Source organism: Pocillopora damicornis, chromosome 6, assembly GCF_964200805.1.
Source record: "Pocillopora damicornis chromosome 6, jaPocDami1.2, whole genome shotgun sequence".
Taxonomy (NCBI): Eukaryota; Metazoa; Cnidaria; class Anthozoa; order Scleractinia; family Pocilloporidae; genus Pocillopora; species Pocillopora damicornis.
In genome coordinates this window covers 2,545,444-2,560,732 of record NC_142675.1, presented here as the reverse complement: position 1 = coordinate 2,560,732, position 15,289 = coordinate 2,545,444, and the positions used below count along the sequence as shown (strand labels likewise).

Genomic DNA, 15,289 nt, shown 5'->3' with positions numbered 1-15,289 from the left:
AAGCAATTAGAGCCAGTCGCGACTTTACTAATAAAAAAGCAAAATGATTTTCCTCAATTTTTCTCTCTAAATAATCTGCTGTTTAAAGTTTGTCCACTATTGCAAATAGAGAATGTTGAATTCAGGTCGTATTGAAAAAGGCAGAACCGTAAAAACTCAGCACATAAGAAAACTCCATCTGAATCTTGTGCCACTATAATAGACGAAAAATGTTATGTGGTGCTACATATTATGCAACCATCTATATGTGCAATCATATGAACGCAGACGACTACGTGACCGATTCCGAGAACACCCTCACGACGTAGAAAGAAATGACGTGGACGCATCCAAACCAGTCGCTAAACAATTTAATCTCCCTATTTATTCTATACAGCATATGGCAGCTTCCGGCCTTTCCCTACATTTAGGCAGCTCGGAAAGCCGCAAAACTCTAGAGCAAAAATTATCTTCCAAATCGACACTCTTAATCCCCACGGTATCAACGAGCGCTTCTCGTTCAACTAATTTATTCTTGTTCTCTCGTCACCATATTCCCACCAGTATTGTAGCTCCATTGTCTACATATAAACCCACACACAACCCACAACTCCTCCAATCGCTCTGACGAAGAGCTAAGGCTCGAAATGTCAGCCTTTACACTCTTCACGGTGGCCAATTTGCGTTTTCAACTCAGTTGTTAACACTAAATTATCCATATATATATATATATATATATATATATATATATATATATATATATATACATATGTATGAAGAGTGAAGCGATTCACGAAACAGGCTTGTCGGGAAATGTAGTTGCGTCCTTTCTTCCTCTAATAATATATATATATATATATATATATATATATATATATAGACGAAGGACTCACTATTGTGGAGGAAGAGCTAGGCAAAACGAACCAGAACAAGCCATCACCGATGACATTATCGTGTCTCCTCGAGAAGGTTCTTAAGCTTAACAACTTTACCTTTGGCAATGAACACTACATTCAAATCAAAGGAACAGCCATGGGAACCAGAGTCGCTCCCAACTTTGCAAACGTATACATGGGTAGACTTGAAGAAAGGTTCGTGTACCAAACAGAGTGGATGGACCATATCATACTCTGGGTACGCTTTATAGATGATATATTCCTTATCTGGAAAAGTGATAAGGACTCTTTGATTAATTTCATAAATTACCTTAACAGTGTAGCACCCTCAATCAAGTTTACACACGAAATCTCTGCACATTCAGTGAATTTCCTTGATACGACCGTTCTAAAGGACAATCAAGGCAACATCAGTACAGATGTTTATCAGAAACCAACTGATACTCATCCATACCTCCATTGGACATCAGCACATCCACCTCATCTGAAACGGAGCATCCCATACAGTCAAGCCTTGAGGTTGAGGCGAATATGCTCTTCAACAGACACATTGAAGAAACGAATCCTGGAATATTCGGATTTCTTTGTAGCGTGTGGTTATGCACAACGCAAAGTTCTCCACGAAATGCAGAAAGTGCTAACATTGACTCAAGAGGAATGTTTACAGACCAAAGAACGTGAACCAACAGATCGAATTCCTCTGGTTACTACATTCAACCCCCATACCACATTTATTGCAGAAATTGCTAAACGAAATTGGAACTTTCTCAAGTCAAAGGAAAGATTATCACTCATATTCAACAAGCCACCTTTAGTAGCTTACCGACGACCGAAAAGTCTACGAGACAGACTTGTTCGTTCAAGATTTGTAAATGAAACACCTCAGAATTTGATACCAAAGGGATGTAGAGCATGTGAAAGAACGAAGTGTAGTTGGTGTAAAAAGATCAACCAGACCACAACTTTCACCAGTCCCAATAACAACAAGACCTATACCATATTTCATACAGTGGACTGCCAATCGTCATGGATCATTTACATAATCGAGTGCAACATTTGCAAACCTCAATACATTGGTAAAAGCGAAACTGCATTTAACCTACGGTTAAACAATCACAGAAACCATATTAAAAAGGGAGTGAGTAGCTGCGAACTCACGGAACACTTTTTACATAACAAACGAACTCATGACTTTAACAATAATGTTACCATAACCATTATAGAGCAAATCCGAAAAGATCATTTAGAGACTGACAAAAAGAAAGAAGTTCTTAGAGAAAGAGAGATTTTTTGGCAAAGAACATTAAACTCCTTTCAGCCATATGGACTAAACAAAAGAACTGGATAAAGCTTTTACGCGAAAACCTTTATAAAGTTTTAGGTACATAAATTGTTTATAACATACGTTATAAAGGTTTTAAAACTGATTACCAATTAGAAACACTAATTGTTTACGAGAGATTTTACTCAGCATTTAATTAAGCAACATGCACTGTACTACGTCACACAATTAACCAATTACGACTCTGTAACAATTGCATGTTAAGGCCCCTGAGGAAGGCAAATGCCGAAACGCGTCGGGTCTTGAATAAAGCGTTGAAAACGGAAGCACATTCTCCATTGTGCAAATTATATATATATATATATATATATATATATATATATATATATATATATATTATTCTACCCCCACATTTATATATATATATATATATATATATAAATGTGGGGGTAGAGTCTACCTCGGCATAAAGTGCTCAATGCTGTGGTAGCAGAGCTGGGTATATATATGTGAAAGAGTCAAAGAGGACGCATCGATTCTCTGTTACTCTGAGTTTCGCGCCTAAGCGCTCGTTCGACAGAAAAGTTCTATATATATATATATAAATTGCTCTTTGCCTCGTGATGGATCTGTACAGGGAGATCTGAGGAATCTGGGCATTCCTTGTCGATCGATTAGTGACAACTGACTTTAGTGAGAATTTCCATAAGAGCGTTAACTTTATGCATCACTAATTTTTCTTAGAATGGCAGAGAGAAATAAAGTGGGTCTGAGCACATGATTCGCAATCCGGATATCTGTGGTCTGACTCTGCCCAGCCTCCTCCTGGGAGCGAGGTTGGAGTCTAACGTCATTCTTTGTACATAGCCAACTACTCTTCCACCGACTGGAGTTATTAAGAAGCTACGTCATATAATGTGAGGTCTCTTCATCTCCAAAGGGAATCGTCTTTTTTTAATAAGTATATGTTTGCTGTGGTAAACAAACACTTATGAAAGTTCCAAGATAACAAAAAAAGAAAAAAACCAGGAAAGCCGAGAACAACGGTGATTAGCGCAGGTTACAATTTAAAGAGGTGAAAATTGAGGCTTAATTTACAAAACCGACTAACCGTCTGAGTGAAAGGCGTGGAGCTCCTAGTGCTTTGTGTAATTAGCATAAAATGTATAACCCTCTGCCTAAGTTAGTAAGTGCGCGGGTTATTGTTCACAAGGTTGAGACTTTTAGTCGAATGGACAACCATCAGGTCTGGCCGACTTAACGTTATTCTTTACATCAGAAACCGCACAGCTAAATTCTGGAAGTCTATGTGTTATCGTAAGTAAGTAAAGGCTTTATTTAAAGAGGGTTATATTTAACTGTAGTAAAAACACTGATGAACACGTGGCACTTATTACACTATAAAGCGAGCTAAAAATCGGTTTTGTATTTAATTCACAAGCTTTACACTTAACAAGGTTATAAATTTATTATCCTATCGACAAGTACAAATACATACATTAATTGATGACAACCTTAAAATGATTCAAGTAGCGAGGAAGCTTTCTAGTTATTTATAAATTTCTCATACAAAATGCGCTTGAAACTAGCAACTGATACTTTCTTACGCCTGACTCTATTGAACTCCAATGCTCAATTTTCTTTACCGTTAAAGTTCGTCCTCCATCAGTTTTCCTTAGGTACTTTTTACAAATCAAGTTTAATATTACCATGGCCGAGGCTCTTAACTCATGCATTGTAAATTGGTATCAGAAACGAACTGTTATTCTCTGAACCGATTGACGATGCCTCGCATTATGTCCATGAGAGTGCGACGAATGGGTCCCATCTTCCAGCAGTATATAACAGGGTCCAAAGACGAGTTAAGGAAAAACAAAGTCATTACATAAAGCCGAGCTTCGTAAAAAGAGATTGGACTTAAAAAGTGAATTAGGAGTAAAAAGGAGAGAATATAGCAAGGCAAATAACAAATTAAGAACACAATACATACAAAAAATGTTCCAAGAGCTGACTTTCGAAGCTTCAAAAAGTTAGATAAGTCGCCATTTTGAACTCCCTGTTGCGCTTCTTGGATTTGAAGGCCTTCAATCTGGATTATGTGTCGCTTTAAGACTATATAAATCCTCCAGTAGAAAATTACCACTACAATAAGGCAAACAGTCTTAATCACGAGCCCAAAAACTTGTGAGCTGAAAAGCAATGGATCCCAAAAGACACTAGAAGAAATAATTGCGCTTAACAGCCATATTGATATCACCGCTGCAATCACGCGCTTGTGAGTCACAAGCTCTTGATATCTGAGATGAAGATGAACAGCTAAGAACCTGTCCACACTTATGGTTACAACATTAAAGAGCGAAGATAAACAAAAGAATTTCATAACGGCCATCAATCTCTTGTAGGAAATGCAGTCGATACGTTTTTGATTTAACCAGCCGACTAGAATAGAAATATGGAGCGGCTGTGCCAACAAACCGACGCCAACATCGGAGGTAGCCAGGCTCAGTAATAATGTTTTCAAAGGTTTTGGCAACAACGCAGTTTTCCTTATCGCATGGATGGTTACGATGTTCAAAATGATGTTTGCATAACACAAAAAGCTGTTGAAGACACAATTAGCAACAAGTGCCGGACGAAAATCTTTAAAATACAGAGAGGTTCCGAAAGAAGATTTGTTGAGATGGTCGCAAACGTTTTCCGCCATGAGAGCTGAGTGTTAAAACTACTGTGGCTCTGATATTCTCCAATTCTAAACGGAAAATTTTAAGTCATATGTAGCTGTCAATCACAAGCATATAACACAATCAAAGCCATCTGTACGAACAGTCAAGATGTCCCCGGCTTCAACTCCGGCATTTGAATTTTTTCAAAAAGCATCGAGTACCGCTTTAACTCGGCGTTAGTTAGAACTAAAACAAATTATCTGTTTAATACTTCAAGACATTCCAACTAAACATGGGATTTATGCCTAAAAAAAGGTGATTTAAAGAAAAGCTGTCATTAACATATTTTTCATCTATCAACATGAATAAACGAAACATTATAGTCAGTTATATTAAAGAGCGCTTCAAATATGTTTCCCTATTAATAAATTCGTTTGAATACACGGAAGACATCTTTAAAGACACAATATTTTTACATATTTCAACCGAAAGAAATACAGATAAGACATTTTATTAAACACTTATTCTGCATAAAGCACTTAAACGAAAAGAAGACAGGAAGTTTGACTATTGTTTATGTTGACGGCTGTTGTAAATTAAAAATGAGGGCTGTTTTTTTTGTATCATTAATAGATGTAAATTAAAGTGAAAAATGCAATATTGTGTTTGAATATGAAAGACTTTCGCCTGTTAGGGTCAGTAGGTAAAGAAAGAATAAAAAAAACAATTAATAGGCAAATTACAGGACTATAAATTTATTTCGTCCAGAAGTCAAAAGAAGTCTGCAAATGAGCGGTGTCATGGTTCGTAATAGTTTTGCTTTACATCGTAAAGTGATTGGTCAAAAGTTTTGCTCCATCTGTCAGCTACTCGGAAGCAAATTAAAGCCATTCGTCACTCAGCTAATGAATAAACAAAATAATTTTCCTTAATTTTCTCTCTAAATAATCTGCTGGTTAAGGTTTGTGCACTATTGCAAAGAGAGAATCTTGAATTCAGGTTGTATTGAAAAGAGGAGAACCCTAAAAATTCAGCACATAAAAATACTCCTTCTGAATCTTGTGCCATTATACTCGACGAAAACGTTTATGTGTTGCTATAAATAATGGAATCACCTATATATGTACAGTCATATAAATGTAAATGGACAGAACTTCCATATGGTACTGTTTGCAGTGAGGTGAGAAGGGATTCCTACCTTTACGCCCGTGAATAAGACCCACTCAAATGAAAGGTGCTGGGTGGTTCTAGCTTAGTATGGATGACAATTTAGCATTTGACCATTTAAATGAGAGCTACAGCGTAGTATTTTAATGTGGTACAGTTTATCGTGCAGCATAAGGTAGTTCCGGCTTGAATAACATCCTGTATTTTGACTATTTGAATGAAAGCTACTTAGCAGTTCTTCCATGTGCACTGTTTATCAAGCACCACGAAGTAGTTTAAAAGTCTGTGGATCAAACACTAGCGTTTGACCATTCAAATGAAAGCCACCGAGAAGTTTTTTCATATGTTTCAGTTCATTATATTCTTCAAGGTGGTTTTAACCACAAACCTTTGAGTTTAGCGGGCCGTACAGTGACATACAGTCCGCTAAATTTGACCAATCATAGCCCACGTACTAACCGAGAGATATAATAATGTTAGTTATTTAGTGCGAGGCATAATGGTTTAGCTCTTGTATTTTTCGACGAAACAGTTACGCGTTACAAGTTTTGTTTCACGAATTTGTGCAAAATGAGATTTGTCTCATTTCTCCCTTTCATCCTCTTTTTCTTTCAGGAAGGACTGAGCTCTCAGTTTTATTTCCACAAACTTTAAGGAGAGGTTATGTTTAAATCGAACCCGGCCAATACTAGTGTAAGCTTTTGTGTTCCCCATGACCTGCCCGTTCAAATTTGAGTTGTGACAATCGTTAAACCACCATCCCCCAGTCAGATCATTTGAGCAGCTTTTCAGTGAAGTGGCGAATACTTGTTGATGGGCGAACCGAAAGGCAGCGAACTTGCAATAGAGCGACGTCTCTTTAAATCACACCGTCAACTGCCAGTGAACGGTATGGAGTAATCGTGAAATAATAACGGCGCACCTACGAGGTCTGTTAAAAACAGAAATAGTTAAGGCTTGCACTTTCAAGGAAGTCATCACTATGCTTGAGTAGCAAGCTTTCCGAATTTTCCCTCGGGAGGAGGGGGAGCAGGACAAGTCTCTTTGCACCTACAATGAATTGAAATAAAATTACGAGGCTTGTTAGGAAAAGAAGAAACGAGACGAAAAGTTTTTTCTTTCTTTCTCTATCTCAGTTTTTTTCAGTATGATAGTGAAGTAAACAGCTGTTGTCTTTTCCTTCTAATCTCTAAAGCGTTTCTCATAACGATGCCGTTTTCGTTAAATTGGATACCGCACATGAAGATTTGACGTTTATTAAAGATGATATAAGTGCATGCAGTTATTCAATCAACGCAAATGGCATTGTCAGTAGCTATAGAATGAAAAGAAAATACAACAGCTGTTAACTTCGAATTCATACGTCGAGCGTGACACAAAACCAGAACGAGTAAGGGTAATATTTCACGGTCTCTTCACTGCACTCAAAGCACATCGCTTCATTATTTTATGGAGAGAAATTTCGAAGACATTCTCTCTTGTAATATTCTAGATAAAAAGATCTACCTTGGAGTTAGTGTCCACATAACGTAATTATTTAAAAGTACTCTTAATTTGCCAAGCCGCACCATGTCATTGATAGGAGGAACTGTTTTCAAATTAAGTACAATAGTTAAAAATATATTAAACGTATCAAACTCATGGGGTACAAATAGTCTTAACATGAATGTAGTGACCACGCCCACCTCAACACCCTGCTCAAATCGAATATAATTTTCGAATGTTTTACCATCGTGGGGATTCTCTCCGGAAAAAGCCCTCAATGTACCTCTGAAATATTAAATTATAATATTGTGGCTTTCTATTTCGCTAATTTTCTAACTTGAAGGTAAAGTTTTCACCTCGTCATTTTTACCTTTTCTCCGAGCGGTTGCATGAAATTAACAAGGCGTTTTTAATCAAAGCACGACCGAGCGAAGGGTCTCGGGCGATATCTCTTTTACGCAGGCGCAAATTAAAAATGTACCACCAGAATCAAAAAGAGGAACACTTTCCTTTGCTTTGATATGTAAAGTGTCGAACAAAAAGCAGATTTACCCTCGTCAAATGGCATTTCAAAACATCTGTATCTTCCTCCTTTTGATTTTTTCCTGTTTTGTAAGCGTGAAAGTAGTAGGAGAGGGATCGGGAAACTCAGAAAGCGCTTCGGGAATTAATCTGCCATCGTTTATTTACAAGATAAACAAGTAAGATTTGTGAAGTTCGTTGAAGTATGAAGCCTAAGTAAATGCCTTCTTAAAGCTTGTTTGCTGGATTTTTCGTAAACTTCCCTTATTAATTTTTCGTTTCAGCTTACTAATCTATACTATTTCAAAGCAATGTAAAGACGAAGACGGAGAACCATGAGTCGGTTCTTTCAACAATCGTAAACAAAGTGTTTGAGCAATCAGGTATAATAATCAATAGCCGCATATCAGCAGTCTTCAGAAAGAAAGTATTCTGTCTTCAGAAAGCTGTTGAGAAAACTAGTAATCGTGGCGGAAGGCAATTAAATGCACTTCTTTGGAAGTTGGAAACGGGCCCTCGGTATCGATTTAATATCATATCGATCTCAGTATCATACAGTTTTGTATCTTTCTTCCGTGGATTGGCCTTTCTAACGAGGGTGTATGTTGAGTATTCATTGCAAAATCGCTTTGTTTTTTTCATTTCCCTCTTTGGCCTGTCCACCATTTTGAAAATTCGTAACGGAGAGCATACGCATTACGTTGGGTTAGTGGTTGCGCGCACCTGAAACCGAGAAAAAGAAATGTTCGTCGCATTGGGGAATGAGTTTGATATGTTGATCTAAAGAAAAGCAGATATAACTCAATCAATTCAACTGATTTAAGAGCTCTTTTTTGTTAACAGTTAGCAGTTAACAGTTAACAGTTAACATTTAGCACAGCTGATAAATCACTGATTAAAATGGGGGCATCATAACTTTAAAATGGCTGCATTTGATTGGCTGAGGTTCTCTTTGGGTGTTTTTTTTTCAATCAAAAATTTTCAATACCCTTGTTAATCATTTTATGTGAAAAAAAAAACCACCTCGTTTTGTTTTTCGTCAAAAGATATTCCGTATACCTCAGGGAACTTCTTTAACACGACATTGTAGGTCGACATCAATTAATCGCCATTATCTCTGCATAATATCTCTCTCAGCTCGATTGACACAAATGACCACCTCCTTGTATTGAAAATAGCCTTTAAGTGAAATTTTTCTTTCTAGCGACAAACTTTGTCCCAACACGTTTACTAAGCAAGCAGTTTAACGCTAGATCATCATGGCTGAATCAAACTGTGGAATATTACTCAAGAGTTACCCCAAAATCTCCGAGTTTGTAAATCTCCATTCGAGTTTTATCGTAAACTGCGTTTTCAACAGTTTTGTCCAGTACACAGCTATCATGCTGAAAGTTGTCACAATCTATGCAATTGCAAAAACGTCTGCGTTGCCGAAGCCTCTGAAAAATTGCTGCTGAGTGTTGCTGTATCTTGTGTTGGTGTTGGTTTAATGGTGGAGCCCTTTTTTGTTTCATTTTTTATCAAATGGTTACACCTACATAATCCAAACTGCATCTACCTAAGATTCGTGTTTGTCATCGGGTTGTTCTCCATTGCTTCGTTCTTCAATATCATGTCCATTAGCGTGGACAGACTCTTAGCAGTTCAATTTCATATTAGGTATCAAGCACTTGTGACTCACAAGCAGGTTGTTGGAGTTATTATTTTTATATGGACATTTAGTGTATTTTCAACCTTAACACTAGTCCTCGTTCCTCATGCTTTACTCACGGCAATCATGTCAAGTATTGGAACCATTTGCCTCCTCGTCACTACAGTGATCTATTGCAAGATCTATTTTATTACACGACGCCACGAAAGACAAATTCAGCGAGTACGAGAACTGGAGGCACAAGCTACACAAAATAGCGAGATGGGGAATTTTTCAAGGATGATGAAAACTGCTGTCGGTGTTTTATACGTTTACTTTGCGTTTTTGGTTTGTTATTTTCCCTCGCTTTATCCTTTCGGCTGCCCGTGTAATTACTGGCCCTAATATTGTAATAACTAGTTTTTCACTCTGTAGACATACGCTTACGTTCTTCAATTCATTACTAAACCCTGTTATTTACGGATGGAGGATGAGACAAATTCGACACGCTATAATGGACTCACTACGAAAGGTATACACTAATCGTAAGCTTTGATTCTGCACCGTGAGACCGTCTCATTCCGAGCGCATTCCAATTTTCAATTGGCATTTTCTGGCATTCAGTTTTTCATTTGATGTTTGTTGAAATCAGATTAGCATTTCCGTTATTTGAAAACTTCCGATGAAAACTCTATTCAATTTTAGCTTCCTTTGTGAGGTATCAATCTGGCTCTGTCTTATTGTTTGGCTCTGTCAGATTTTGGACGCCGTAAGACTCCGTCCGACTTTCGACGTTGTCCGCTCATCAATGAATTTAATTCGAGGTGAAGTTCGATTTTGGAAAATTGATTTTGTCAAAGGACAATTTTGCTCCTGTTTTAGAAACTATACAATATCAGGAAGTATCTGTTGGGTTTTGAGATTCAAAACAATAACCTATCCTGCCTCTGAAAACTGTCCTCAAATGTGCTTACAATTAAACCGCGGATGCCACTAGATTGAGAGGAACGCGGAAACCTTTTTTTTCTGCTATACAGAAGTTTTAAGTTTTCTTCTCTAAAATTACTTTTTTCTGAACCCAATCTTTCAACGTTGTTCTGAAGCGGAAGAAAACCAAAGAAGAGGTTCCTCTGAGGGATGGGAAATATATTTCGACCAAAAGAAGCGGAACGAGGTAGTTTTTGTGGATGAAAATGATTGACTATTTAACTCCCCATGAGTGACTAAGGCAGAATTTCTCCTTACAATATCAATACAATATCAAGCATACAAAAAATTAGAGTAAAGAAAATCATTTTTTTTTAGAGGGCACGGAAACGAATCCTGCAATCTGATTGGTTCTTTACCCGGTCAGTATTTTCCTATCTCTGCCCACGGGCAACGGTAACGCTTTCGTGAGTCGCCGAGTACATCCCTTCATTTGTTGCTATTTTTCATAAATATATCTCGTTTTACCGGCTGGGCAGTATTTTTAAGCAAAGAAGTCGGTCACTACCTCAAGCTGATAAATAAATTATTAATCCTCTCTTTTCTCTCTCTCAAGTCACTTTGGTCGACTGAAAAATTTTCGTTTCAGAATTACTTTTTTGTATAAACAATAATGTCATTACGTTGGTTGACAGGCGGCCTAAAAGCCGTCTGCAATTAATTTTAATTGTTCACAAAAAGCACCTAGAGGAGTTAAAAGGTGAGGTATTTGGCTACAGTTGAACTAATCGATGGAACTTTCATTCATTTAATATCTGAATTTTCTCAAACAATTTGTTCTTTGTGAAAAGGCGAGGGAGTTATAATTATAGTTCTGCAACAAATATACGCTCTCGGTGAGTCTTTTCAAGTCCGTTCAATTTGGACATTTGTATCGTAAACTGCACAACAGAAACTTAAGGAATTAAATGAGGAAAGGCCGCGTAAAATTCCCTTGTGTCTCGTTGGAGCATATCATCCGAATTTAGTTTTTGCGGAGGAAAGACCAGATTTTCACACGCCATTGCAGCTAACAAACGAGCAAACTCTCACAACTTCAAAACAAAAAATTTGAATTTACTTACAATTACTTTCCTCGCCGATTCTTAATGAACAAAGGTAAATCTTCGTACATAAATTAATCGTCGATGAGAGTGAATAATACTTTCCGTAAGATCATTGACTATTTTTGAGGAAAACATTTTGGTGATGGTCCCTGCCAAACTAGTTTCGTTGTTTTTTAACAATTTACATGGGCTTTTTTCTTTTCTTACGCGCTCTGTAATTGACTGGTGTCAGATTGTGACAGATACTTGTATAATAACGTTTTAAAGTTTGTTTGGAAGCCTTTTGAATCACTTTTATCATTACGCAAAATGAAAATGTTCTCTTAAATTTGCGTCACCTCTATTTTAACTACCATTTACTCGCTCAAAAACTGTTCAGTTTATGGAAGATTTTGCCGTATTTACAGCCCTAAATCATTCGGGTTCTTTCGGAATGAATTTCGTTAAGTTTAAAAAAAATAAATATGTTATTTACCGGCTATGGGTCGATCCGTAGGGTGAAAAACTGTGACCTCGGCCTTGAAGACCTCGGTCACAGTTTTTCGTTATACGGACCTCCCAGCCGGCAAATAACATATATTTATTGTTTTTTTAGAGGGCACGGTAACGAATCCTGCAATCTGATTGGTTCTTTACCCGGTCAGTATTTTCCTATCTCTGCCCACGGGCCACGGTAACGCTTTCGTGAGTCGCCGAGTACATCCCAACTTTCGTTGTCATTTTTCATAAATATACCTCGTTTTCCAGCTGGGCAGTATTTTTAAGCAAACACGTCGGTCACTACCTCAAGCCGATAAATAACTTATGAATCCTCTCTTTTCTCTCTATCAAATCACTTTGGTTGACAGAAACATTTTGGTTTCAGAATGAATTTGAATAAACAATAGTGTCATTACGTTGGTTGACAAGCGGCCTAAAAACTGTCTGCAATTAATTTTAATCGTTCACAAAAAGTACCCAGAGAGTTGAAACGTGAGGTATTTGGTTACAGTTAAACTGAACGATGGAACTTTCATTCATTTAATATCTGAATTTTCTCGAGCAATTCGTTCGTAGTGAAAGAGCGAGCGAAGTTTTAATTTAAGTTCTACAACAAATATACGCTCCCGGTGAGTCTTTCCAATTCCGTTCAATTTAGACATTTGTACCGAAAATTGCACAACAGAAATTGAAGAAATTTTTTGAGTAAAGGCCGCATTAAATTCCCTTGTCTTGTTGGAGTGTGCCGTTCGAATTTATTTTTGTGAAGAAAATACCAGAGTCACACACGCCATTGCAGCAAACAAACGAGCAAACTCTCACAACTTCAAAATAAAAAAAAATTGAATTTACTCACAATTACTTTCCTCGCCGTTTACTTAATGAACAGAGGTAAATCTTCGTACATGAATGAATGGTCGATGAGAGTGAATAATACTTTCCGTTAGATCGCTGACTGATTTTGAAGAAGACATTGTCGTGACAGCCCTTGCCAAACTAGTTCTGCTGATGTTTTTCAAATGTTCCTACGCTTTTTTTTTCTTGCGCGCTCTCTAATTGACAGGTGTCAGATTGTGGCAGATACTTGTAAAAATAATGTTTCAAAGTTTGTTTGGAAGCCTTTTAAATCATCTTTATCGTTACGGAAATGAAAATGTTTCGCTGAGGCATCTCTCTTTAATTTGCATCACTGCTATTTTAACTACCATTTACTCACTCAAAAATTGTTCAGTTTATGGAAGATCTTGCCGTATTTACTGCCCTAAATCATTCGGGTTCTTTCGGAAAGAATTTCGTCAAGTTTAAAAAACAATAAATATGTTATTTACCGGCTAAGGGTCGGTCCGTATGGTGAAAAACTGTGACCTCGGTCTTGAAAATGCTGCCCTCGGCCTACGGCCTCGGGCAGTATTTTCAAGACCTCGGTCACAGTTTTTCACCATACGGACCTCCCAGCCGGCAAATAACATATATATATATATATATTAGGGGATTATTAGTAGATCCAATACTAAATTCTCTGAACTAACATAATTAGAACTATATGGCAGACAGCAAGGAGAATAACTAATGAGATCTTGGGAGTTAAAGGGTTAAACAAAAGTTGTTTAAAAAAACGCACAACTATCTACTCGTCAGGAATAAATAGAATTTTCAGAAAAGCTCCTCCAAATTAAAGCAATTATGTCGTATTGAAAGTCGAGAAAATTCGGAGAAATCTTATAGAGTTATTTCAGAGATAAACGGACCTCACTTCGAATTAGTGTCCAGGAAATGTTACTGTAAAAAATACTCTTAATTTGAGTGGCTAACCTGCAATAGCTGAGTGCATGATGAAATGTTTTCGCACGAAAAGCGAATACATATACCTATATAACTTGATTTAGAGCTCTTCTTGTAACCAGAGTAATGGCGTGGCTGATAAAAAAAAGATCAATTAATTTTTCTCGGTAATGAGCCCTTACTTCATCAATCATTCAGCGGCGAGGCCTTACCTCAACAGTCCTCGAAATCTAGCAGGAACTTTCTGAGACCGTTCACAAATTTTCGTCAGATTTTCCCTTAGCACAAGCATAGATTTATCCAATCCTCAAAGCGAAGCTTTATGTTGCACCTAAGTTGCTTAGTGCTTCCAGGTTACGCATTCAATAGCGCATGCACATTTCCTTTTCTCTTTCCCTTCTTTTAACGTTGTGGCTAGATTTGAGCCCCTAATACAGTTGTTCCTAATCTAGCAACTTTTACAAACGGAATTTCGGTCATGTGTCAGACCAAATTTACTCGGTTTCATGGGTTATTATTTTTATTATCATTTTTTGCATGTATGGATACGGTTCCGCTGCGCGCGCGCTGCGACCTCTGCTATGAAAACATTGATTGTCATGCCACGCCCATTATTCCAGACTTCAGTCTACAAGTACTAAGAATTTGTGGGAAATATTAATGGATATAAAAATCGCGAAAACTAATAACCTGGAAATGGCAGCTAAACAGTAGAGACTGACATACTTTATTAGTACGAATGTCTATGTAGAATAAAATTAACGTGAAATTATAAACTAGATGATCTCTAAAAAGGTTAAAATGAATTGTTCTTTTAAGTAGCGTTTGAATTCTGTCAATGTCCTTTTCCACTTGAGTGACATGCCCAAGGAATTCCAAAGTTTGACATTCCTAACATAAATTGTTTTTCGCCCTGCGATAGATCTGTGCAGGGGATCTGGGGAATATGGGCGTTTCCTGTCGATGTATTTTAGTAAGAATTTCCAAAAGTGCGTTAAATTAATGCATCACTAATTTTTCTTACAATGGCAGAGAGGACTGAAATGGTTCTTAGCGCGTGAGTCGCAATGCGGTCTGACTCTGGCCAGCTTCTTCCTGGGAGCGAGGTTGGAGTCTGACGTCGAGCTTTGTTCATAGCCAATTGGTTTTCTACCGACTGGAGTTATAAAGAAGCTACGTCATGTGATTTGAGGTCTCTTCAGCTCCAAAGGGAATCGTCTTTTTTTAAAATAAGCATTTGTTTGCTGTGGTAAATAAACACTAACAAAAATTTTAACATAACAAAAAAAAAAAAAAAAAAAAACGAGGATAGACGAGAACAGCGATGATAAGCGCAGAGTACAGTTTAGGGTAGTTTTCCTAAACGTTAA

General features: G+C 37.3%; 2 protein-coding genes across 2 annotated transcripts; one reads left to right on the top strand and one right to left on the bottom strand.

Annotated features, from left to right (window-relative positions):
• Positions 1–856: 856 nt before the first annotated feature.
• Positions 857–2,324, top strand: LOC149043437 (uncharacterized). Its single transcript, XM_089210165.1, has one exon. It carries the CDS (start codon positions 922–924, stop codon positions 2,221–2,223), a length of 1,302 nt encoding a protein of 433 aa, XP_089066291.1. The 5' UTR covers positions 857–921; the 3' UTR covers positions 2,224–2,324.
• Positions 2,325–3,919: 1,595 nt separating this feature from the next.
• On the bottom strand, positions 3,920–4,861 carry LOC149043436 (beta-4C adrenergic receptor-like). The gene has a single exon (XM_089210050.1). It carries the CDS (start codon positions 4,859–4,861, stop codon positions 3,920–3,922), a length of 942 nt encoding a protein of 313 aa, XP_089066176.1.
• Between the last annotated feature and the right edge of the window lie 10,428 nt (positions 4,862–15,289).

What these genes read in the sequence shown, in the direction of transcription:
- LOC149043437 (XM_089210165.1), top strand. Translation starts at nt 922, where the DNA reads ATGACATTATCGTGTCTCCTCGAGAAGGTTCTTAAGCTTAACAACTTT.
- LOC149043436 (XM_089210050.1), bottom strand. Translation starts at nt 4,861, where the DNA reads ATGGCGGAAAACGTTTGCGACCATCTCAACAAATCTTCTTTCGGAACC.